At 41.6% G+C, this 25,856-nt stretch overlaps 2 protein-coding genes across 3 annotated transcripts in view; one reads left to right on the top strand and one right to left on the bottom strand.

Annotated features, from left to right (window-relative positions):
- Window positions 1-1,362: 1,362 nt before the first annotated feature.
- Window positions 1,363-9,069, bottom strand: LOC308291322 (microtubule-associated protein RP/EB family member 1-like). Its single transcript, XM_080733308.1, has 7 exons — window positions 8,992-9,069; window positions 7,088-7,272; window positions 6,184-6,329; window positions 4,561-4,741; window positions 2,976-3,076; window positions 2,091-2,246; window positions 1,363-1,469 (listed from the first exon to the last, which is right to left on the bottom strand). Exons 2-7 carry the CDS (start codon window positions 7,218-7,220, stop codon window positions 1,383-1,385), a joined length of 804 nt encoding a protein of 267 aa, XP_080589434.1. The 5' UTR covers window positions 7,221-7,272; window positions 8,992-9,069; the 3' UTR covers window positions 1,363-1,382.
- A 1,583-nt stretch (window positions 9,070-10,652) lies between these two features.
- LOC308291993 (putative cytochrome P450 120) overlaps window positions 10,653-25,856 on the top strand; it is a 28,517-nt gene continuing 13,313 nt past the window's right edge. For both annotated transcript variants that reach the window (XM_080734184.1, XM_080734183.1), the window contains exons 1-7: window positions 10,653-11,114; window positions 17,251-17,328; window positions 17,923-18,007; window positions 19,528-19,563; window positions 19,815-19,954; window positions 22,877-23,000; window positions 25,346-25,490. In XM_080734184.1, the coding sequence (XP_080590310.1) occupies window positions 10,898-11,114; window positions 17,251-17,328; window positions 17,923-18,007; window positions 19,528-19,563; window positions 19,815-19,954; window positions 22,877-23,000; window positions 25,346-25,490 (825 nt within the window). In that variant the 5' untranslated portion in view covers window positions 10,653-10,897. The remainder of the gene's footprint in view (window positions 11,115-17,250; window positions 17,329-17,922; window positions 18,008-19,527; window positions 19,564-19,814; window positions 19,955-22,876; window positions 23,001-25,345; window positions 25,491-25,856) is intronic.

The raw sequence follows: 25,856 nt of genomic DNA, 5'->3' as shown, positions 1-25,856 counted from the left end.
GTGGTAGAAGGCTGATACTGATGTATTTTAGCTGCACTTCTTGATTCTGACTATGGGTAAAAAAAACTTTAACAACCAAGCTTAATCTCTTCTGTAAAGCCTATAAATGACATTTTAATCACACAAGTTTACAGGAAATATTTCTGGGTTTAACATGAGGGTTCCCAAGATGTTTCTGACAGCCCGCAATGTGTGCAGCCTCTGACAAGTCCCAGTTGTAATATTCTAATATTTTTAGATGATCTTCATGAGCTGTATGCCATTATCATCTCGATTAAAAAAAAGATTTTAAATATTTCACTTTATGCCCAATGAATCTAGAATATATGAAAGTTTCACCTTTTTAAAAATGAGATAGATATTAAAGTGTTTTGAGAAGGATCTGTAGATTCTGTACAGTCTACGGCAGTGTCTCACACCTACACGTCATCTTCTCTTATTTTACTACAGGCAGATTGCAAAAACAGGTTGCAATTTTCAAGGAAAGCAGTTTTGTCAATTTGTGTTGGAGAGTGGTTTGACATGGTGTAATTACAGAGTTAATACATATTATTGGAAAATGGGCTCAAGTTACATAGCACCGCTTTAAGTGCCTTAATTGTTGCATTTGTCAGGAGAGTTCCACACCAACGGAGGAATTTACCACAGAAAGCACAAGTCAAGCAGTCAGCGACATCAGAATCACCACGTTTTTGCATAATTTGGAGAAGTTCTGAATCTCAAATAAACTTCCTTTATTCTGATACACTATATTAGTGGTTCTCCCTTTCATTACAGGCTCACATTAGAATACATTTGCCACACTTTAGGAAAATGCAAAATACTTTAGCTTGACGATGTTACTGAGTGAACAGTTCGCCATATGGAAGACATTTTGCTTCCTTGTTGTTGAATACCTTAAAATGTATTCATTTATTTATTACTATACCTTATAATTTTTTTTTGGGCTTTATTAATAGTACAGCAGGAAAGACAGGAAATAGGAATAAGGGCTCTACTTGGTCCATGTGTCGTAATGTGTGAACTTTTAGATCCGCCATTTTCAAATGGCCAAAGTATGAAATGGGGTTTTGTAATATTTATCCAAATTTGCGAAGTAAGACTTGCAGTTGATTGAAAAGTCCGATACTCTGAGATGTAGTGGAGTGGAAGTAATGTATGAAGTATTGCAAAATGTCAAAAGTAAAGTAAGTTAAGTAAATCACTTAGATCTAAGTAGTTATATCTACTTTAAGTACAGAGCCGCATGCGTTCACAAACCACTATGACGACAAAATTAGATGCAAAATATACATTTATTTTTGTATCCAACATTTAAAATATTTTTTTACGATTTTTCCTTTTTTTGTGATTTTCTGTAGTCAAAGATATTGTTAGAATCGTCAGAATTCTTCTGGCTCCTCCCCTGGCTCCTCCCCTAGTTCTTCCCCCAGCTCCTCCTCTGCAGTTTCCGGACTAACGAACCCTTCCTGTGAAGAGACAACAATTAATAACATTCTGTTTTTTAATCTATTTAGTGATGAATTATGATGCATCATGTACTACTGAACTACTCAAAGTGTGGTCTGGGGACCCCCAGGGTCCCTGAGGGAGTTCCAAGGTCCCCAGCTAAATTATAAAGAGTTTTGCACCCATTTAATTTTCCTCCATTTTGTTTTAGTCAACTAAATATAAGATTTTAGTCTACTATATGTACAGTTGATTTTGTATACAAAATAAATGTATTTTGGTGGGCCTTGATTGTGTCGTAATGGCTGATTTTACACCCGTCAAAGTAGCTCTGCCATTTTCATTTTCAGAGTGCAACACACGAGGAGCACAACCAAACATAAAATACCTTTTTTTTGCTCGAGACTAAAATGTTAGGGAGCCGATAGTTGCGAGCATGTAGATCTGCTATTTTCACAATAGAACCGTGTTATACAAAATGTAATGCCTCAACTCTTAGTGCTCGTCAGGGTGGGAGGGGTCCCCAATATGATTATTTTTGGGGGGGCCTGAAAAGGTTGTGGACCACTAGCATAGAGGATAAATGAACACTGGTTACATACATCAGTAGCATAGAGGATAAATGAACACTGGTTACATACATCAGTGGCATAGAGGATGTCTTTGATCTTGGTCAGGGTGGGGTCTGGGTACTCTTCCTGCTGCTCCTCACAGATCACCTCGATGCGCCTCAGCTTCCCGAAGTAGAAGTCTCTCTCCTGGGTGGAGTTGGTGAGCACCGCCCGCAGGGACTCCCTCTGAAGAGCAGGAAGAAGACCACCAACACACCTTGTTAGTTTGCATAATGGCTGCTGTCGGCAACGACCACAGACACAATATCTCCACATTCCTACGTCCCATTTGTCCGACTAAGGGTTAGGGTTAGGTTTAGGCGTAGTTTTACTGAGGTTAGGTTTCACCCACCCTGGCCACAATATGTGATGTGAATGGCATGAACCTGTAGACACCAGAAGTGCTGCGGTTAACAGAAGTTATGTCATGCGTTGTAGTCAGTTTACATTCCCCGATTGGTCGTCATCGGCCTCTCTGAGCGCTCATTGGTCGGGCTGCCCGTCAATCGTTGCCTGGTTAATAAACCAGACTATCACACACTTCGTTTTGGGAAGAGACTACACCACGGGGTGGTGTTGCGCGGTCTGGTTTATTAACCAGGCTACGTCAATCGGGTGAACATCCGGTGAAATTCTCCCGGCGGAAGTAGCACCGTTCAATATCAGCCTATGGTCGTAACCAGGCTTTTCTCTTCGCAGATGAGTAAGCCTGGCTACGCGAGGCTAGGGTCACCAGGTTAGCATTTACCAGCGTCAGACAGATGGGATGTTGCAATATCGCTACTTTTTCATCTTTTTAACCATTTTTGGGGACATTTGGACCAGATCAGCTTTGTCAAAACAACGGCTAAAAAAATAAGTTTGAATTCCAGTGTGCAGATCAAGCATGTGGACAGCCATCCATCGAGGCCTCACCAACTCCATCAGGTCTGTATTGTCGTCTTGGCTCGCTGCTGGAGAGGTGGGTTCTCCGCGTCCTGAGCGGTTGTTGGTCACTGGCGTACTCTTTCTAGGTGCTGGATTGAAGAAGACAGAACAGAACTTAAATACGGTAAATACAATGTGCATTTACTTTTTATTTACGTTTACACCATTTCATTTTTTATCAAGGTTCCTCTGACCAGTGCAACGGCCGGACACAGCCAGTAGTAGTACTTGGGTGGGCAAGAAGAAATGTCAGGTGGGCAACCCTCCAGGCCGCAAGGCCGAAAACCTTTGGGGGTTCAAATTCTCTATAATAACTAGTACTATCAGAACATAGAGCCATTTTGTTATTATTTTTAATTAAATTAAATCACTTACAATAACTTTAAACTTTAGTTACTTTGTAGATGTATTATTATAATATTATACATCTGAAAATAGCAGATCTACAAGGTCACAATGTGTCGCGCTTGTAGATCAGATTTTAGATTCTCAAAAGATTTTTCCAAAAATTTGAAAAGGGACATTCTGCATAATAAGTGCTTTTACTTTTGGTACTTTTAAGTACATTTTGATGCCAATACTTTTGTTCTTTTATTCAACTACATTTTGAATTCTAGACTTTTACTTGTAACAGAGTATTTCTACGTTGCAGTATTGATACTTTTACTTAAATAAATAATGCGAGTATAATTTATTTCCACCACTGGCCCTAAACCCAGCATGAACGAACACCAGCCACCACTGTACAAGTGACCCCTAAACCCCCAGCATGCATTGCAAAGCAGTGGCCACAGTACCAATGGAAGCTGATGGTCTGACAGACGTGTTGCCAAGAATCCCTGTAGCCAAAAAACAAAGATTTGAACCCTGTCGAATCAGGCTGCAGTTACACCACTACAAGTGATTTGAGAATGTATATTAACATGAATCCAACACAACGCGACAATGACGGCGTTTTCAAACAATGCCCCCTAAATCCTCAAATCCATTATATTGGCCAATCGGAAAAGGGACAGAAAAAGTCCATTGAACTCAACAGCCTTTTGGGGTTACTCTAGATCAGTGGTTCTCAAACTTTGAAGGTCTCCCCTTAAATCTGACAGTGTACAAATGGAACATTTGGACCTAACGGTTCCATTTGTAACACCGTCAAAGTTACAGACTTGTATGGGTCAATTTAGAGGGACCCTGAAATCCAATTTGAGAACCACTCCTCTAGATTAAATAAATAAAATCACTCAAACCTAGTGTTAAGTGAGCAGTGCCATTTATGAGTTCATTTCATTAAGTGTCCCGTGAAGCTTGGCCAATGTGAACAACAGCAGCAAACTTTGGGCGCTTTGTGCAAAGACGTAGTAGGCCAGATTTAAGGCCAACTTGGCCAATGTGTGACCCTCGGTGTACAGCAAACTTTGGACAAACGGACAAAGACAGATGTTGGAGCTAAGCTCCTTCCAGGAGCACCACTCAATAATAATAAAGCTGGACAAGAAATATAGTCTGGTTGCCCTGTAGGGAACCACACCAAATAATGGTAAAAAATAAATAATATAATAAAAAGCGTTATCCCGACCTGCGGTGGTCACCCGAGCAGGTTTGGCTGCGGGAGCAGCCGGTTGGTGGCCCTGGCGAGCAGCGTCAGGGTGGTTCTCAACGTCCTGGCTGTAGTTGGCGTCAAAGAACTTCTTGAACCACTGGATGAACTCAAAGTTGTCCTGGAACTTCCCTTTGACCAGCTTCTCCACAGGGACGCCCTGACAAAACAACATGACCACAAGAAAGAAAGGTTAATCCCAGTGTTCTTTTTGACGTATGTACAATGAAGACCAGGGTGACGGGGCACCCTGGGGTGCCGTGACGGCAGTCCAGGCAGGGGTGCCGTGAGATAATTTGATAATATTTGGAATTTATTTGGACACTTTAGATTTAGTATCATTTTAAACGTATTATTTTCTTGTTATTTTCAGTCAGTTCTAACCAAAATGCCTATTATCTCAACATTTTCCTAACAACATACCGGTAATCACTAAAATATCGTCACCATCTGGCAGAAACCTCGTATCTCCAAGTTTTAAATGTATACGTCTTTTGGTAAAGCAAAGCCCTACATCATACAAGACTGTCACACAAAACTAGTGAAAACAGCCGATCTACAAGCACGTGTGCTTGTAGATCTGTTGTTTTCACTAGTTTAGTACATTTTATAGATGATAAATACAAAACGAATGAAACGAATAAAACAAATATTTATGGGGTGCCCAGAGACAAAAAAGTTTGGGAACCCCTGCTGTAGACAAATTAGCTGGCCAAGGAGTGGGAGGGGGTTGGCCACCTAATTCATCTGAATGCTGCTCGCCGTTTCTCCTGTAGTGTAAAACCTATGCTGAACTATTGTTTTATTTTCATTACACCCCTTAAGTTGCACTCTCGTAAATCAAAATGCAATTCTCGTGCTCTAGCACTCGAGTTGAGTTGCAAGTGACGTTTTGGACAGTTTGTTATGCGACCTGGTTGGCTAGATCAGGTTACTGCGTTCAGACTGAGACGCATCTCCTGAAACCACCTCTGAATGTGGCTAAAGTCAGATTTGTAAAAACCTGATTCCATGTGACTTGTTTGTGTTCAGACTTGAATTTAACCTGGATGTGGCACAGATCTGATTTAGGCTGGCATTGTAAATGGGGTCTATTAAGGAGTTCTTGAATCTGTCTGTGCTGCACTTCCGTGATAGAAACCCCATCACTGAAAGTGCTCTTCTGTGAGTAAAAAGCTGTGCGCAGAATTTTTGTGCTGTGTGTAGTCTCCTTTTAAAAGAAGACACAAATCACAAATACAAAGAATATCGTGGCAGTCAGGGGGAAACCTTATGTGTCCAAATGGTTACTTTTCAGGAAATCTCCAAATCTTCCAGTCTTTCAGGAGTTCCAATCTAGTTAGTATTCAGTCACAAGCTCTTGTTAACACGTTTGTTTTAAGCATTTATAAAACCCACACAGAATTAACTACTTTCAATTTCACACACCAAAATGGCAAAAAAAAAAAGAAAAAAAGGCAGATCTACAACCTCTAATTGCGTCGGGCCTTGTGAGTTCGTGTTACACTCTTGTACATTGAAGTAGGGCATTCATTTACGGACAAAAAGAAGAAATTGAACAACAAGGTTTCCGGACGACGGTGATGTTACGTCAGTACTTACCCTGTCAACCCCCGTCTTCTTGAAACTGTTCTGGACCAGTTTCCAGTTCTGGAGGAACTCGTGCTCCAGCTTGGCTTGTAACTTGACCTTCTTCAGTGGTATACATCCAGGGAAGAGCATGTCCATGAACTGGCAATATGCTGCACCTGTTCTCAACACACAATGTATGCGTTTTAGTCATCAACATAGAGTATCTCACATTTAAAAAGGATTGTTGCATAACAAGGGGTTTCACCAACTAGTCGACTAATACAACCACTAGCCGTGTGATCGTCAACCTTTTCAGTTTCAAAGGGCCCCGGGTTTAATATGCATTAGGCCAGTGGTTCGTAGGCGCCGTCCAAACATTTGCGACAGCCATCGTGTCCGTGTCGTTTGAGAATGAGGGGTGGAGGGTGGGTCAAATTCATTCTCAATGAAGGTCACGTGGTTTTTTGAAAATGAATTGGACTCCCTCCTCTCTCCTCATTCTCAAACAATACGGAGAAGATCTCTCACGCATGTGTGTGACTGCGACCCTAAAGGTCCCACAGTATGCAGGGGTCCCTGGAACTAGATATTTTTAGATGGGGTGCGTGGCCACTCGGTGTTGCGACGCGTAGGATATAACATATATCTGCCATTTTTCAATAGTTTCAAAATGTGAGTGAATCCTTGTACCCAGGGCCCAGAATTTGGTGCGACACCCCTAGCTTCAACTTCCTGCTTTATAAAGCTATTGCCTTTGCTGCTGCGTTAAAACTTCCTCTCACCGAGTCTATTATTAACAGTTAAAAGAGCTTGAGTGGACAAGTCTGCAAATGCATTATGAAAAACTTGACAACTAGTAAGACATGCACCTGTAACCACCCTCAGGTTATAATCTTTATGCATGGCTGCTGGTCAAATACCAGCTGCTTCCTACCTGAACACAGCTGCTCTATCTTGGCAAAGCGCAGGCTGCTGAACTGCAGAGAGTTGTTGATCCATGCCAGCATGTCCTGACGGCTCAGGTTGTCACTGGTCACCGAGGTGGAGTGGACGTTGACCGCAGCCATGGTCAGGAGCTCTGGGAGTACGAGGAGAAGAGGAGGAGGAGAAACCAGCAAGCTGTGACACAAACAAAAAGAAAAAACATGATGAAATCGTTCTGTTCCGCTTTATTTCAGGAAACCACAACAGTGGCCGTCAGTTCAGCAAAAGCTAAGGTATGGCAACATGACTGGGGTCTTTGCACGCACGCGAAGGCGTGCGTGCAAGACACCAGTCATGTTGCCATACCTTAGCAACAGGCATGATGGATTTATTTTAAGAAGAACATTTTACTGTTTTCCCCTGTAGCCAACCTTGCCATACCCAATTGACGCCTCTGAACCACACGGTAGAGTGGTGACACTGTGTGACAAGTGTGTCACAGGCAGCAGTGGTGATAGCAAGTACTCACAATTATTTTTTTACTTGAGTAAAAGTATCATTACTGCAATGTAGAAATGCTCTTACAAATAAAAGTCAATGGTATTCAGAATTTACTGAGGTATATTTTAATGCAAATAGCCTACTTTTGAATCAAGTACTGAAAGTGAAAGCAGGCCTAGTCCTTTTACAGACCGCATCCCATTTTTCAAGTTTCCAAATGTATAGAAAATCTGCAAGCTCGCAGCGCGGCACCGCAAGCTTGTATATCTGCTATTTTTCAATAGCTTATATATATGCTATTTTTCAATAGAAGTAGGCTATAACTTAATTACAGGTTTCTGCTCGACACTCTACACTCCCTATTATTAGCCTAAGGGGTCGGCAGCATTTTTTACTTGAATGCTTTCATTCTCCTGCCAGACAGTGTGCCATAACTATGACACCACAAACCCAAATAAAATAGTTTGTCCATAACAACCCTCCCCCTGTTGATATATTTTACTTCCACATCAGCATGTAATGATCATTAGACCCCACTTATCTCTAAAGCAGGGGTCTTCAACAGGGGGCCCGGGACCCCTAGGGGGTCCTCTGAGTTACTACAGGGGGGCCGCCAAATGTTTGTGTGATAGGATCATGTTTTATACATGAACCACTTGAACCCTAGCATCCCTATTCTGAGTGGAATGTTACCCAAAAATAGCAGATCTACAAGCTTAAAGCTTGTAGATCTGGTATTTTTGGCAAAGAAGAGCAGACTAAAGTATTTGATGGTTCAAGTGGTTAAATGTCTGAAAATACACCTACTCCAACAGGATGAGAGTGCTGTCAAACAAGTCTAAGCTGTCTAAGAAATCTATGAAAATATTTCTTCTGCAACAAAATGTTATACAATATGTGGTGGGGGTCCCTGCTTCATCTCTCTCTCAGCTAAGGGGTCCCTGGCCTGAAAACGTTGAAGGCCCCTGCTCTAAAGACTCCCTCCCCAGTCACAATTCAGAGTTTGATTTAAAGTAGAATTATAGCCTATGTAGGATGTAATTTGCATACAGGTGGGAGGACACACACACACACACACACACACACACACACACACACACACACACACACACACACACACACACACACACACACACACACACACACACACACACACTATTTGACTAGCCCTAAGGCCCTTTCCTTTATACTTTGTTGTTCCATTCATTTATACCCATATCATGTTGTAGGCTACATGAGCTGTTGTGAGGGATTACATTCTTGTGGCGCCTATAAGCCTTTTAATACGGTACATTCTTCCATTTACAAATCAGGCTAGGACTAGGTCACAATCTCTGTCAATACTTTATTCAAAAGCGTTCCTTGTTTATAGGCTATTATAACTGTATTCGGTAGTAGGTAAACTTGACTCACCGTTTGAAGTGATGTCTCTGCTTCTACACAGGTGTGGTGGGGTTTGATATGGATATGGTCGCAGGTGTTGTCACTCAGCCTGTATAAGAACGAGGACGTCATCAGTGGTGTAAAGCAGTGGTTCTCAACCTGTGGTTCGGGGTCCCCAGACGATTAACTTTAATGTGCAACATTTTCTCACTCAACAGTAAACAAACCATACCTAATGCAGTTGTTTAAGTGTATAGACTACTAGAGGGTATTCTGCACATTTCGAAAGTGACAATGAGGACTTTTAAATAGGCCTACCTCTAAAATGACAAATTAAAATTGGCCAAACTGTCAAATATTAGAGGCAGAAATGGTGAAAATAGCCAATCTACATGCTCACAACTCCTGTAGATCTGCTAATTTAAAAATAAAACAGTTAAACAAAATGTAATGCCTCAACTCTTAGTGCTCGTATAGGGTGAGGGGGTCCCCACTCCCCAGTTCAAATATTCTTTTGGGGGTCACAGCCTGAAAAGGTTGAGGACTATGGAAGCTTGAGGACCACCACTGAATGTAACTATAAGTAGCCTACTTTTACTTTATGTATTTCCAATACTTTTACTTCTACTTCACTGCATCTCTGATCCAAATATTGTAGGATACTTTTACTCCACTATTTTATGAAATAGGGGACAATCTGCACAATGAGTAGGCCTACTTTTACTTTGGGAGTTTGGGTAAAAGTACTTAGTCACCATGGCTAATATTAAATAGCAAATAATGAACCGTGATGAAAGAAGAAAGCATGTGTTTGCTCAGAACAGGATAAAAAAAACATTAAGTTTGACTGGATGATATCTAAATCCACCTGCCAGCACCAGTTTAATCTATTCATTTAAATGGGAATTTCTGCCCCCTGGTGTTGATATATGGAAATGAATCACAAGCCACACTGAAATTGTTATTATTATTCACTTTATTCCCTTTTTTGTTCAATGATGTTTCTTTTAAAATTGCTCTGTTTTTTAAGGTCAGACTTCTGCACTCTATTAAAAGCAGCAATAACATAATGTAGAACATTAGTGAGAGGGAGAAAGGTCAGGGGCCTACAGATAATTCCCTTTCTACTCAGCTACAAAGGGACCCCAATGCAAACAAGCCTAAAGGCTTTCTTGTGGTCTTTATCCTTTTAGCCGACCTTGTATCAGTGAACTGTACTGTCCTTTAACCTTTTCCTATGCAAAAACCTCTAAAAAAGTATTCAATCAATCAGTCAATCAAAAACTCCTAGTTAAAGACTCATAATAATTTTGCACTGCAATAGAAATCATTCAGTTATTGGGTCTTTAATAGAACATCATAATAGTGTGTTAAAAAAAGAAAATCTAAAATGTTCCTCGGTCAAGACAAAGTCTTTGCCACACACAGACACTTTAGCCATAAATTATAACTACCAGGAGATATGTCGCTAATATTCGGACGTTGTGTAACGTCCGAATATTAGCGACATATCTCCTGGTAGTTATAATTTATGGCTACAGACACTTCAGTACTTGAGTAAAATCAACGTATTTGAATACTCTTTCTCTCCAGCCAGGGTTCACCTTTGAAAGGGGGCGTTTTGTGTGCAGCCAGCCAGTAGCCTATTGGCTACAGGAAGAAGAAGCAGAAGTTACAGTTACACACACACATTCCTCAGACCGATCCCTCCATGTAAGCAGTGGCAGATCAGAACAATGCAATGCTGTGTATTATTATACAGTGGACTGGACAGTGGACACCATGGATCGATCACCATCTACAACACCAGCCTCTAACCAAACCGTTAAAACAAACACATCCATCCACGTTGACAACAAGGACTTTTAATGTCAGCCGTTAGAATCTAACGGTTAGATTGCGGTTTGATCTTTGCATCCATCTATGATCGATCGTCATGTCTTCCAGCAGATCGCCGGTACTAGGGGAGTTACCGGGCGGCGTGGGGGTGTCGTGGCTCGGGGACCGCTCCGTGGAGTTCTACCGGGACCCGGTGCGCTTCGTGGAGACGCGGATCCACGCGCACCGCGGCGGCCGGGTGTTCGCCTCCCGGCTGCTCAACACGCCCACCGTGTTCGTCTGCTCCGTGGGCGCGATGAAGGAGTTACTGTGTGGTAGGCTGGGCTATTGGCTATATTATGTTATTTATTTGTCAATTATGGAACAGTAAAGCAAGCCCTAAAGGGGTGTAAATCCATAGTAACATCCTTCAAAATTTGTCTGAAAAGTCACCTTAAAGATCTCCTTTTAGTTGACCTTGTACCAGTGATTTGTACTGTCATGAAACTACAAATTTACTTTTCCCTATGCAACCTTCTAATGAAATTCTTCAATCAATCAATCAATCAATCAATCAATGGGTGATCAATCAGTGATAGCCTATTATATTTATAACGAGTTATTATTGTGTACTGCATTAGGCTATTTATCAATGACATGATTTGATCTATTATCTATTATTATCACCTACTATGTGGTGCGTTAATAATAGCCATGAACGTTAGGGGATTCAATAGCCTATCAATGTTTAGTTTTGCAGTAAAAATCCACAATGTTCTAACAGAGTAAATCTGTTGTGGGGTTAAACTGGAGTGAGTGAGTGGATTGATTGATTGATTGAAGACTTTATTAGAAGTTTGCATAGGAAAAGGTACAGTTTCATGACGGTACAGTTCACTGGTACAAGGTCTACTAAAAGGAGATCCATGAAAAGACTAAGCTTATTTCCACTGGAAACCATTGAAGTATCTCATATAACATTGAATGACAGACAAATAGAACACAGTACTATGCAGTAGATATGTAAAGAAAAACAAAATAGAAGACAGTAAGTCAAAACAAACAGTATATACAAAGAAGGGGCAGGGGAGGGTAGGGTTGGGCTAGATTCTTTTTTACCAGTTGCGAACGGCTGCTGCCTGTAAGTGGTTTTTCAGGGCAATTTTAAAGGATGCTAGTGATCCACACTCCTTTGTGGCCTTCGGTAAGGCTTTCCACATTTTGGTGGTATAGCAGAAAAAAGAGTTTGACCCTTTGTTGGTTTTGACTCTGGGTTGAAAGTGATCTGTGGCGCTGCCTCTGGTGTTGTAATTATGGACATCCTTAATGTTTATAAAGTATTTTGACAGGTACTTGGGTATCATAGTGGTGTAGTGTATCTTGTACACCAGGCCCATTGCAAGTTGCTGTACTCTGTCAACTACTCTGAGCCACCCCACTCTTAACTGGTGAGTAGCGGTGAGGTGAGTCTGATAGGGAAGTCTAAGCAGGACCCTAATTAGTTTATTTTGGGCTGTTTGTAGTTTAGTTTTCAGGGCTTGTGGGGCGTCACAATACCATACGTGGACTCCGTAGTCAAAGAGGGGCTGGATTATTGCACCAGCTATGGTCTTCAGTGTGTTGGAATTGACCATCGGGGCGATCCTCTGTAGGAAACGAGTTCGTTGGTTGATTTTATTTATTACTTTAGAAGTCATCTTTTCACTGGAAAGATTAGCTTCAAGGATACATCCTAAGTAAGAGATTTCGTTTTTTCGTGTTATGACCTTGTCACCCACTTTGATTGTGAAGTTATCAACTTTTTTGAGGTTATGATTTGATCCAAAGAGGATGGACTCTGTTTTACCCAGGTGAATTGATAATTTGTTGTCGTTAAGCCATGTGCAGATCTTACTTAGTTCAGAGTTAAGTGTCTTCTCAACCTGCAAGTGGTCCTTGCCCGAGACTAGGAGAGCCGAGTCATCCGCGAACAGGAACAGGTTGCAGTCACAAGCAGATGCCATGTCGTTCACGTATATTAGGAACAACAGAGGTCCCAGTATGCTACCTTGAGGAACACCACAGTTTACCGGGAGGGGGGGGGACAGGGTACCGTTAATCTCCACCACCTGTTCCCTCCCCACCAGGTAAGACTGCATCCACCTCACTGCTGCGCTGTCAAGACCGATGGCTTTTAGTTTCTCAATCAGAATAGAATGATTTACGGTGTCAAATGCCTTCTGGAGGTCCATCATGACCATGCCGCTATATTTGCCGTCATCCGCTTCGCGTTTGATTTGGTCAGTCAAATAGAGAAGGCATGTGTCAGTGGAATGAAATTTTCTGAATCCAGATTGGAACTCGTAAATCAGATTATTCTCATCGAGATATCTTGCTATCTGTTCGTAGACTATTTTCTCCATGACTTTGGATATGGAGCTAAGAATGGAAACGGGACGATAGTTTCCGGGGTCTAGTTTGCTACCTTTTTTATGCAGGGGGGTTACTTTTGCTAGTTTGAAGTCCTGTGGGACATGACCCTGTTCGATGGAAAGGTTAATTATGTGGGTAATTATTGGAGCAATGGTGGCGGCTGAATCTCTGAGAAATCTAGCTGGAATTTTATCAAGGCCAGTGGCCTTGTGTTGAGGTAGGGCACTCAGTTTTTTAAACACTTCATCAGTTGTCACTGTGGCAAGTTTAAAACTGTCTTTTCTGACGCCCAGTTTATTGTAGAATTTCTTAACAAATTTTACACCATACCGCCCAGATGGGGCGACCAGTTTTTCAACCAGCGAACGGGCCACGGTGGTAAAGGTTTCGTTAAGATGGGTAGCCACTTCACATTTGTCAGAAATGAGAGCGGTGTCCGTTTTGATGTTTATGCTGTGGCCTATGGTTTTAGGTTTTAAGCCTAATGTGTTGTTAAGCAACTTCCATAGGTCTCGTGGTTTGTTTTTGAATTCGTCGATTTTTTCATCAATGTAGTTTTTTTGGGCGGCTCTAATATAGGCAGTTGTCTGGTTTCTAAGCTTCTTGCACTGAGCAGTAAGATGCTTGATTTGGATATTGAGGTCAGGGTTGAATTTTTTTTTAAGTTTTTTGCAGCACTTACGTTTTTCATCGTACTTTTTGTCTCTGAGTTTAGCTGATTCAGCAATATCTGAGTTATACCATGGCTCTTGGCGGGCTTTAACCCTGGTGGTATTCAAGGGGGCCACGATGTCTAGAGCATCGGTCAATTTGGTTTTAAAACCACACCATGCTCCTTCGACATTTGTACACTGCAGTTCAGAGGAAAAGTCTGTATTCGCTAGAGTGTTATTTAAAGCCTCACTGGAGTAGTTTTTGAGGCTTCTAGCTACAACTGTTTTGTGGCCACTAGCCTTGGGTTTGTGTATTTTACGCGTACAGTAGATCATGTAATGATCACTAAGACTGCATACAATAGCCCCGCTAGCGGTGACTTTTGATTTGTCTGTGGTTACGATGAGATCTATGAGGGTTTGGGAGTGCTCCGTCACCCTAGTGGGCACAGTAACAAGCTGAGTGAGGCCATATTGATTACATAACCCATTAAAGGACTTGAACAGGGGTGCTGTCAGGGGTGCACACACACCATGACTCATGCGTGTGTGTGTGTGTGTGTGTGTGTGTGTGTGTGTGTGTGTGTGTGTGTGTGTGTGTGTGTGTGTGTGAGTGTGTGTGTGTGTGTGTGTGTGTGTGTGAGACAATGACATGTAATAGCCTAGTAATTGAGCAACATTTACTGTGTGTGTGTGTGTGTGTGTGTGTGTGTGTGTGTGTGTGTGTGTGTGTGTGTGTGTGTGTGTGTGTGTGTGTGTGAGAGAGAGATAGAGAGAGAGAAGTGTTGCAAACCTGACCTCAGGTGAACTCAAACTGTGGAGATAAATAAATAATAAATCTTCCATCTCCATGACTCCATAATATGAGGCTGGTTGAGTGTTGTATCCTAGCAATAAAAGTATGTTAGGCCTACAGAAAATCAATTATGGTGTCAACAGGGGCGTCACACCAAATTCTGGGCCCTGGGTACAAGGATTCACTGCGGGCCCCCCATGAATGTTAACTATTGAAAAATAGCAGATATACAAGCTCACAGCACGAGTGCCGCGCTGCGAGCTTGTAGATCTGCTATTTTTGAAAAATCGTGAAAATGTGTGCCAAGAAACCTATGTTTCCATGTCAGTGATGCTCAAACTTTTTCATGTGAAGGACCACCCATCTCAAAATATTTAGTTCCAGGGAACCCCCAGAAGCAAAATTTGAGTAACAAATGTTCACTTAAAAAATACATATATTCAAAGACTTGCGCACATTTTCATGACTTTTCAAAAATAGCTAAAGTTACTAGGGCCCCTCCACCTTGGGCCCTAGTAACTCAGTCCCACTTTCCTACCCCTTGTGACGCCCTGGGTGTCACGGTATAAAGAGTAAAAAACACATTATGTCCAGTTTGCTCATTGCAGACAGGTGCGTGTTTATATGGTGGTTTTGAAGGAGGGTACAGGGACTAGGGAGTTACACACATTTTAGTGGCATAGCAGTAGAATGATTTTTAACCCCATGTTTGTTAAAGTTGTTCATTTGTAATATTTCATTTGCAGGACTATATATTGCTTGTTATAGACGCATTTCTGGTCCACGTTACACTGATAAGAACTCGATGCGCGCGCAGGTCGGTACTAAAAATTAGCCAATGAAACCAGCGCTCCCCAAAACAACAGGTTTGGGGATTGGTGGGAATTGATTACATGATACAGTCACTTGTGCATTTAGTCTCAATGTTTGTAAACAAGAAACGGGTCTATTAGGCTTCTGTGCTTTAGCTACTGTATAGGCCAGAAGACTGTGTATAGGGGAGAAGAAATTAGTCTTTAATAAGAGATTTTTAAAGAACAATTAACTATACTGATGCTGACACTCATGCGTTTTGGGTACGGGCAAGTTGTAAGTAAGTAAATGAATGCCCTACTTGATCATACTACAACATCAAACAAAAGTAGCAGATGCACAGTGTGTTGAACTTGTAGATCAGCTACTTTAGCTACTTTTGAACTTGCATCCTGAAAAGTAACAGTTTTGGACATAATGATGTTTCCAACTGACTGACGATATTATTGCCCTCTACAACAAACATGCACGCATGTGTAGTGATGCGCGGAAGCAGGGATTGAACCCAGTGCTCCCACTTGCCAGACCAACGCACAAACCGAGCCAGATTGGCAGGGCTGTTGTGGACTGCTTCATGGCTGATGGCTGTACTAACTGTGTGGGCTACACATGCACACAGTAACAGTAACTACAGTACATACAGTAGTTCAATGTATTGGGTTCAGATAAGCCTGATCTCATGAGAAACCATGTGACTCCAACTCCACTCCAGGCTGCTGCTGGGATCATAAACTCCCACCAGTCCAAAAACCTGCTGTGATTTTAGCTCTACTAGAGCACTGCTTCTCAAACCAGTCGTCTTGATGGAGAGTCGGTAACCAAATGGACCCTTATAGATCTTTAGATCTTAGAGCTAATAATCTGGGGACCCCCCGGAAACATTTGTAGACCCCCTCTGGGGTCTCGACCCACATTTTGAGAACCTGTTTCTCTAAATTGCTGGCGGCTAAGAGAGAATGTACAGTAGTCTGGTTCAGATCATGTGGACCTTCTCTATTAATGTGAGATTCAGAAAGTCATCATAAGGTCATAAGAGCATGCATTCCTCAGGCTACAATGGATCATGTGCCAGGTCTTAAAGGAGTGGTGTGCTCAAACCTTTTCATGTCAAGGACCCCCAAATTGACGTGTATTTGGGCCGGGTATTTCAAGCTAATAGAAGCAACAGACTTTCTCTTACTGAAAAGTTAGCTGAAATTAAAGTAGTTCACCCCCAAAATTACCTTTTGTTTATTTATTACTCGCGCCATGGATAATAATATTTTTAGTTTTTTGTCGCATTCCTAGGACAATAATGTGATTACAATAAATGTATACACCCCCATTGATTTGGGTCCCCAGCCGGAATGTACGGTAGATACTGTATTTTCACAATAGAACCGTGTTATACAAAATATAATGCCTCCCTCAACTCTCTTAGTGCTCGTCAGGGTGAGTTAAAATAGGATTGGGGGTCACGGCCTAAAAAGGTTGAGAACCACTGATCTAGGAAGGGAAGAGGGAAGAAAAATGGAAGGGGAGAGGGGGAGAAGGGGGTCCTTGACATGAAAAGGTTTGAGAACCACTCGTATAGCAACATTAGTTTTTCAGAAAACTGTTAGCATTTAGAAGGCATTTTTAGAATCGGCCTCAGGGTTCTATTCTGAATAAAAACGGGCAAGTAAGCCACTGTATGTAGCCGTATACGATGTTATACGTTTGTATACATCAAACTAGAAGGGTTTCAATGGAGTGTGTGGGATATTAACGTGTGTGTGTGTGTGTGTGTGTGTGTAACAATGTTAACCTGTGTTCCAGAAAAGTCCAGTGTGTTTGTGAAGGACCCAAAGGACGTCATGACCAACATGTACGGAGACACCCTGGTCACCACCAACGGTAACGCACGCACGCACGCACGATAGCAGTATCATGTACAGTAGTCCTCAGATATCGCCTCTGGGGGAAACATCATGTCCAAAACTGTTCATTTCAAATTCAAAAACAGCTGAAATATTGCTTCTCAATGAAAAAGTGCGCCATACCTGAAGGCAGCATTCAAGAGAATGTGCTTTGTCCAAACTCTCGCAGCATCATTCTTATGTTGAAATAATCTGTGTAGAAATCCATGCCGTTACGCCACATCTCCAGTATTGACTTGATTATGCTTAGTTCAGTGTGCAATCAAGCACCAAAAATAGCCGACCTCCGAGCTTAGAGGTCTGCTATTTTCGATATTTTCACCAAAAGGCCCTTTTAGAAATGTCAGCCCCTGTCTCTCATCTCATCTCTGGGATTGAATGTAGGAGTAATGTTGGACCCAGACGTATCAGTGTGTGTTGGTCATCTCCAAATGTTGGCACTTATTGTGTGTGTGTGTGTGTGTGTGTGTGTGTGTGCGTGTGTGCGTGCGTGCGTGCGTGCGTGCGTGCGTGCGTGCGTGCGTGCGTGCGTGCGTGCGTGCGTGCGCGCGCGTGTGTGTGTGTTTTGCAGGTGAGGAGGCGTGTCTTCTTCGCCTGTCACTCAGCAGTCTGTTCACAGGATCATGTCTAGACTCATGGAAGGATTACATCACCAGGTAGGACATCTACGACACATAGAAAGAAGGAAGTCAAGATGAGTTATATTTACAGTACATTTCGGATATCACCTTACATTTCGTTATCCGATGACTAAATCCGATGATTAATTGCATGGTCAGATTGATCGATATCGCTGCCAATATTGCAAGTTTCCAGTAGGGTTTACCGTTACTATAACTGTGATTCTAATCTGGGTGCAGATGCAGAATTCTAATAAACAGTACATTCGTATTACCTGATGTATTAGTCCTATGTGCATATTAGGGTTAGGCTTAAGGTCCTTACACACCGGCGAATAAGCGAACCAAAAAGGCGAAGTATTTGCTATTCGCCCCTTTCCATACACACCAAAAAGGGACGCAAATATGCGTATAAAATTCACTAAATTGAATTAAGTGATCTGTTGTGCGCACACTGGCTTACACAAGCCATCATCACATCACATCACAGCAGAGAGGACAACTCGGTTCACCGTTCCGTTCCCCCGCAGACAGACAGGCAGCCCGCAGCAGCAGTGGTGTAAAGTTACTAAAAGTACATTTACCTGAGTACTGTAGCCTACTTGTAGGTATTTGTACTTGAGTCCAATTTCCAGTACTTTCCTTCTACTCCACTACATTTCGGATCCTATTGTATTTAATACCCAACATATAAAACATTAGTCGTTTTGCAGATATAAATTAGCCTATGATAAAACATATACTTTTACCAGTAAGAAATTCAAGTACTTTTTCTACCACTGATGGCAATAGGCTACTAGAAAGCAGCCACGGCACACAGAGGAGACGAGAAGGAGAAGGAGGGGTTAGGTACCGTCAGACTAATGGGACGTCAGAACAATGACACAGCACCTTTGAGTGGGCGTTTTGGTTAGTCAGTTAGTCAGTTTGTTTTATGGAGTTATTTTGTGTAACATAACAGTCCTGCCTTCAATGTACAGTTACAGTATACTCGTAAAAGAGACCTGCTGTCTCTGTGCATGTTTTACTGGTTGTTTAAACACGTTTGGACGCGTCCACTTGACCTTGGCTCACAGCCGTCGGGTGCGTTTGATGACGTGAGTGTCTGACTCTGTCGGTCAGTCAGTGTGCCAAAGGCCTCTGGCAGAGGAACAGGCGTGCATGCAAGCTTGTTTCTTACTTCAGCGCAGGGCTGCACGATTATGGCCAAAATTATTATCACCATAACTTTGATCAATATTGAGATCACGATTATTGATCACAATTATTCATTCATCCTTTAAAGGACAACTTTGATTTTTTACAACAAGGGTTCATATTTTAGATTGTAATTAGAGAAAAGAAAAGATGAGTGTTAAAATGTTTGCATTTACTGCTTTCTAATGTTTTAGCGATTTTAGTATTTTGATTTCAGTGGGTGGGGGCATGTGTACAAGTGGCTAAATGTGTGTGTGTGTGTGTGTGTGTGTGTGTGTGTGTGTGTGTGTGTGTGTGTGTGTGTGTGTGTGTGTGTGTGTGTGTGTGTGTGTGTGTGTGTGTGTGTGTTCCTCTGACAGGGTCTGTGAACGCTGTCTGAAGGACCTCTCTGCAAGGTAGAGTGATCACATTTGTCTGTCTGCCTGTCTGTCCGTCCGTCCGTCCGTCCGTCCGTCCATCCGTCTGCCTGTCTGCCTTATTCCTTTTTCTTTTAGTTTGTGTTACCTTGTAGGTGGTTGTTGTACTGTTAAGTAACTTGAAAAAAATAACCATAAAAACAGAACATGAAAAAGAATCATGATATAGATTGTGTATTGTGATACAGCTTGGAAAAATATTGTGATATTGTATTTTTTTCCATATGCAGTGGTCATCCAGACAGCGTGTACGGTGTGTTCAAGGCTCTGGGCACAGAGCTGGTCCTGGGTCTGTTTCTCAACGTGCGTCCAGAACACCAACCAGAGCTGTACCAGGAGATGACCCAGCTGTGTACGCAGCACTGGCACGGTAGGTGGAGGCAGGGGGGGAAGTGGGACTGAGTTACTAGGGCTCAATGTGGACCAGAGCAGGGCCTTAATTATTTTATACTTTAGCTATTGAGAAATAGCAGATATACAAGCTCACATTGTGGCACTCTGTGCCGCGCTGGTTCTACAGACAGGGATCTCCATATATGGGCCTAGAAGGGATTTATGTATGATGTCAGACGTCATAGATGTCATAGGACTTTCCCATAACGAATAACTGAGTAAGAATGTTTGGGCTCTCACAGCATATCTCCATATACAGTACATGGATCTCCATATATGGGTACCATGTGTCTCCATGTATGGGTAACTGGTCCGATATACATCCCTGGCCATTGGTCAAGACATGGCTTGTCACCCTTAGGCGTCTTACTGGTGTTAGAGATGCAGGGGCTGACATTTCTAAAAGGGCCTTTTGGTGAAAATATCAAAAATAGCAGACCTCCAAGCTTGGAGGTCGGCTATTTTCGGTGCTTGATACCACACTGAACTAAGCATTATCAAGTGCATACTGGAGATGTGGCGTAACGGCATGGATTTCTACATAGAGAGGGCAAGTCTTTCAACATAAGATGCCACATTCAAGTTCAGTAGAGTTTGGACGAGGCAATTCTCTTGAATGCTGCCTTCAGGTATGGCATGGAAAGAGGGGGCATTTGCATGTCTTTCACCATAGTGAAAACTGCATTCATGGTTTGGAGAGGGCACTTTTTACAGACGGATAAAAGTGCAGGGGCTCAAGCCCCCTTTGATGTCTATGTGTGAATGTGCCTGGAAAAAAACATTCATATTTTCTACTTAAATTAAAGTATCAATACTGCAATATAGAAGTTCTCTGTCACAAGTTAAAGTCCGGAATTCAGTATTTACTTGAGTAAAAGTACGAAAGTTTGCGCATCAAAATGTACTTAATGTACCAAAGGTTTTTGAATGTATACTACTCTACAAGCTCACAATGTGACACATTGTGAGCTTACAATGTGACACATTGTGAGCTTGTAGATCGTCTGTTTTCAAATGGCAGAATTTTTAGTTAATTTAGCTTTTGTAATAATGATCAAAATCTATCCACAACTTTCCAACATCCCATCGTGCATTGCGCAGAAGTTGTACGGAGCTTCCGGCGCCGCAGCCGAGTGTGATCTACAAGCTCACAACGGTTGCATCTGCGACGCGACGTGAGCTTGTAATGTCTGCTGTTAACCAGAAGTGTGGTGCAACAAATTCTCCAGTAAATTCCCGCGGAAAGAGGTGGATAAACTAACTAGGTTTAACTAAGGTTTTCAAATTCAGTGGAGTGAAAGTACAATATTTGGTGTGTCAGCACTGCCCTCTAGTGGTGTTGTTAGTGTATAAATATTACTGGTATAAATCTGTAACAGGATCACATGAATAGAGGAACAAATCACACCCAGCAGTGGGAAGTGCAGTTCATTTCATTAAGCTACAGACACATCTCAGAAAACTAGAATATTGTGTAAGAAAGCATTGCAGATGCCATAGAACCCCAAATCATAACTGACAGAGGAAACTTCCCACTGGACTTCAAGCAACTCTGACTTCAGAAGGTTGACATTTCTCTATTATAAATCCTTGTTTTGAGTGATCTCGTGTAATATTGTAATATTCTGAAATGTGGACTTTTGAGCTGTATGCCATAAAAATTCAAAATCTTAACAAAACAGGTTTGAAATAATTCACTGAATGTGCAATGTAGAATATATGAAAGTTGTCCATTATTTTCAAGGCTTCTCAACAGCGCCACTTGGATCACTTAGCAGTATTGCAGCTGTTGAGGCCGCCCTCATACAGACATACACCGTACTCATATACGGATGGACATATACCTACACACTCGGTCAAATGTTGGAGCGGCTGGCACCACTCAAAAACTGTATCATTTCACACTGAGCATTTGTGTGAAATGATACAGTATATGAAAAATAAGTTGTCTTTTAATGCAGACAATGTCTGGGGTTATGCATGTTGCAATCTATTGACATCTATGCCAGGGGTTTTCAAAGTGGGTGACGGGGCACCCTGGGCCTGGGGTGCCATGACGGCAGTCCAGGGGTGCCGCGAGATAGTTTGATAATATTTGGAATTTATTTGGACAATTCTTTTTTAGTTTAGTTTAGTTTATTTGATCACTCACATTTATACAAGTCATACATCCACATAGTCATTGTTGATCAAAAGGAATAGGCTGAAGCTGAAAGCTTATGGATGCCTATCCTACGTATTCATCATGGAGTAAAATACATTGATTAGTTATAGAAGTGTTTAAAATTCAAGGATACATCGGCCTAATAGCAGTTATAAAAGAAAAGAAAGAAGAAAAGGAAAGAAAGGAAACGAAAAATGTAAATGAAGATAAAGGAAACACAATAAAGTGAATACCCATATACATCAACAATAGCAATTCAAGAATCAGAAATATGTTATAGAGTATACAAGTTTACCTTCTAGAGAATGGTAATGGAATAAAAACGTAAGAACAAAAAGCATTGCTATTGCTATTCTGGTTGGCTTCGTTATCTTTGGATAAAAGCTCATACTGTACATTTCTTTTCTCTCTTTGTTTAAATATATATTTACAGGGTGTCAAAAAATTGAAATAAATGAAAAATAAAACTCATTTTCATTTTAAATTTGTTATTTTCAGTTCTAACCAAAATGGCTATTATCTCAATGTTTTCCTCACAACATTATCGCTAAAATATGGCATAAATATAAGGTGTTGGGAGTGAAAATTATGAATATAATGTAGGGGTGCCTCGAATGAAAATATTCATGCCCTCAGCCAAAAAAGTTTGGGAACCCTGATCTATGCAATTGTGATCACGCACACGTGCACACACACTCGCACACTCACACACTCACGTGTTGCTGTCCCCCCCAGGTCTGATCTCGGCTCCAGTGAGCGTGAAGGTCCCTCTGTGGTCCTCTGGGTTCTGCACGGCCCTGGAGGCCAGGGACAGACTGATGGACATCATCAGGGACAAACTGGACAAGGACGCTCACGGGTACAGCCATGTCACTTCTCGAATGTTTGTCAACTGTGTTTTTTTCACTGATGAAAACTAAATAAAAACTAAATAAAAACTAAGCTGTGATGACTAAAACTAAGACTAAATATATTGACAATTTCGTCAACAAAATAAAAACTAGACGAAAACGTTAGGGAGGGACTAGTGGAGAAGAGAGTCATTTTATGTTTGGTTGCTTTCAGGTGTTGCGTGCTAAAAATAGCAGATCTTCAAGCTCAGCGTTGTGAGCTTGTAGATCTGCTATTTTTAGCACGCAACCAAGTGTAAAATCTGTCATTACAATGCCATCAAGGCCTGCCAAAATACATGCATTTCAGTTGACTAAATCAACTGAAGATTTTGTCGCCTAAAAACGTATATTTAGTCGACTAAAATTAGACTAAAACTAAAACTTTTCAGGTGACTAAATTATGACTAAAACATTTTATTCAAAAGACTATGACTTAAACTAAATCAAAATTTGCTGTCAAAAACAACATTTCACTGGAGTTGTCCTTTAACTAGGGGCTCCCCAGATGATTAACTTAATGTGCGAGATTGTTTTCTCACTCAACAGTAAACAAACATACAGTTCAAGTGTAGAGGGTATCTACACATGTCTAAAGTGACAATTTACGGACTTTTTAATACCTCTAAAATGACAAATTAAACCTTGGCCAAATTGTCAAATATTAGAAGCAGAAATTGTGAAAATAGCCGATCTGCATGCTCACGCGAGGCGTTGTTGTCAGGCTTTCTCCCAACAAGGACCCCAAGGACGAGCACTGGTGTTGATTTTTGACAGCAAATGTGGATTCTTAGCAGCGGCGCCGGCAGGGATAAAATAGTGAGGGTGGTGTGGGCGTGGCCAGGTGGTGACGTCATAACCGTAACCAAACGTACACCTCGGACTTTAGTATAGAGTATAACACACTAGCACAATGTGTTGTTAGATGACAATTGTATAAGTAGCTCTGGATAAAGAATTTAATTCAACTTTTTCACAATGTATAACTCGTTTTATCCTGCTGTTCTTATTTCAATATGAATTATGCCCTACAATGTTGTAGGCCTGTTATGCCTTCTGTAATCTAGGCATTATGAATGAGCTAGGGCTCTGCTGCGCTCAATGTAGGCCTATTTTCGAGAAAATAAATTAATGTGAATAAAGTAAGGGAAATTCAAGCTACTGTATAGTAAAAGTTAGAACTCAGAAATTAACTGCTTTGCATCGCACTGACTACAGTGAGTGAGGAGAGAGAGAGAGAGTGAGTGAGCGAGCGAGCGAGCCGACGCTCGATTAGCAGCCCGGCCGTCAGGGAAGAAAAAAGAAAAGTAGGCTACTCACATGTTTACTTAACTAAGTAAAAGTAGAAATACTCTGTTAGAAGTAGTACCATGTCCAAAATGTACTTGCATAATGACGTTTTGGTATCAAAATGTACTGTATAAAACGTAGTCATTTGCAGAATGTAGACTATAATATTTGCCTCTGAGAAAGCCTCAAACTTACAGTAGGGCAGGCTACTTGAGTATAATATAATTTGTTACTTTACACCACTGCAGCCTGGCCCATCAGAACCGGTTGAACATGTAATAGCAGACAGACTTGTGTATTGGAAGCAATTAGCATGAGTGACTGGGGGTCGCAACATCCTCCAGCAGCGATTTAGCAAGGCAATGGGGACATCGGGACCATAGCGCCGTTTGGGGGGAAAAACGGACCAAAAGACAGAAAAAATGGGTCGATAGCCTGAAAAGTGGGGTGGCAGTCCGGTCCAAAAAGACCCGGCTCCGGCGCCTATGATTCTTAGCCATAGTCTTTCGAATAAAATTCCATTTAGTTTAGTCAGTCATCTGAAATGTTTTAATTTTAGTCTAGTTTTAGTCGACTAAATTCCATGAATCTTTTGTAAATCTACAGTAGATTTAGTCGACTATTATGGCCTCGTAATGGCTGATTTTACACTTTTTTGATTGCATGCTGAACATAGAATATAGAGCTATTTAACACTGTTACTGAACTATAGCAATTATTACTATCAGAATATAGAGCACTTTAACACTTATTTTAACCAAAGAAAATCACTTACATCAAATTCACTTTAACCACGTTAACCCCCATACACATCGGCTACTTACTGAAGAATCTTTACAAATGTGAACATTTTACATTCTAACATCATAATCTTGTCCCTTGCTTGCACAAAATGTTTTCTGAAGGGGGGAGGGTCTGCTGACAAATGCATATTAATGTGGGGCTCCTTGATATGAAAAGCTTTGAGAACCACTGGTCGGTTGGTCTGTCTGTCTGTCTGTGTGTCTGTCCCGTGCGCGTGTAGGTTTGTGGGGTTGTTGGGGTCGTTGCCACTCCCTGGTTCCAGCTGTGCGTCTCAACACCTGCTGCTGTTCATCTCTGCTCTGATCCCCAAAGCTCTGGCCTCGCTGCTCACCTCCTTCACCCTGGCCCTGAGCGGTCCCCACATGGTACACACACGCACGCACGCACGCACGCACGCAAGTCACATTTTCTTTTTTTAGTTGAAGTCGACTTTATACAGGGTTCCCACGGTCATGAAATTCCTGGAAATATTTTGAAATTAGAAAAATATTTTTCCAGTACTGGAAAAGTTTTGGAATTGATCAAGGGTCCTGGAAGGTCCTGGAAAAAATAGCTATGCATTGTCTTTGGTTATTTATTTTGTTAATACCTCTGAAATGACAAATTAAACATGGGCCAAATTGTCAAATATTAGAGGCAGAAATTGTGAAAATAGCCGATTTACATGCTCACAACGCCTCGCGTTATTTTCACAATAGAAACGTGTTATACAAAATTCCTCAACTCTTAGT

The sequence above is a fragment of the Nannobrachium achirus genome (assembly GCF_963921795.1).
Source record: "Nannobrachium achirus genome assembly, chromosome: 9".
Classification (NCBI taxonomy): domain Eukaryota; kingdom Metazoa; phylum Chordata; class Actinopteri; order Myctophiformes; family Myctophidae; genus Nannobrachium; species Nannobrachium achirus.
This window is presented reverse-complemented; position numbering and strand designations above follow the sequence as displayed.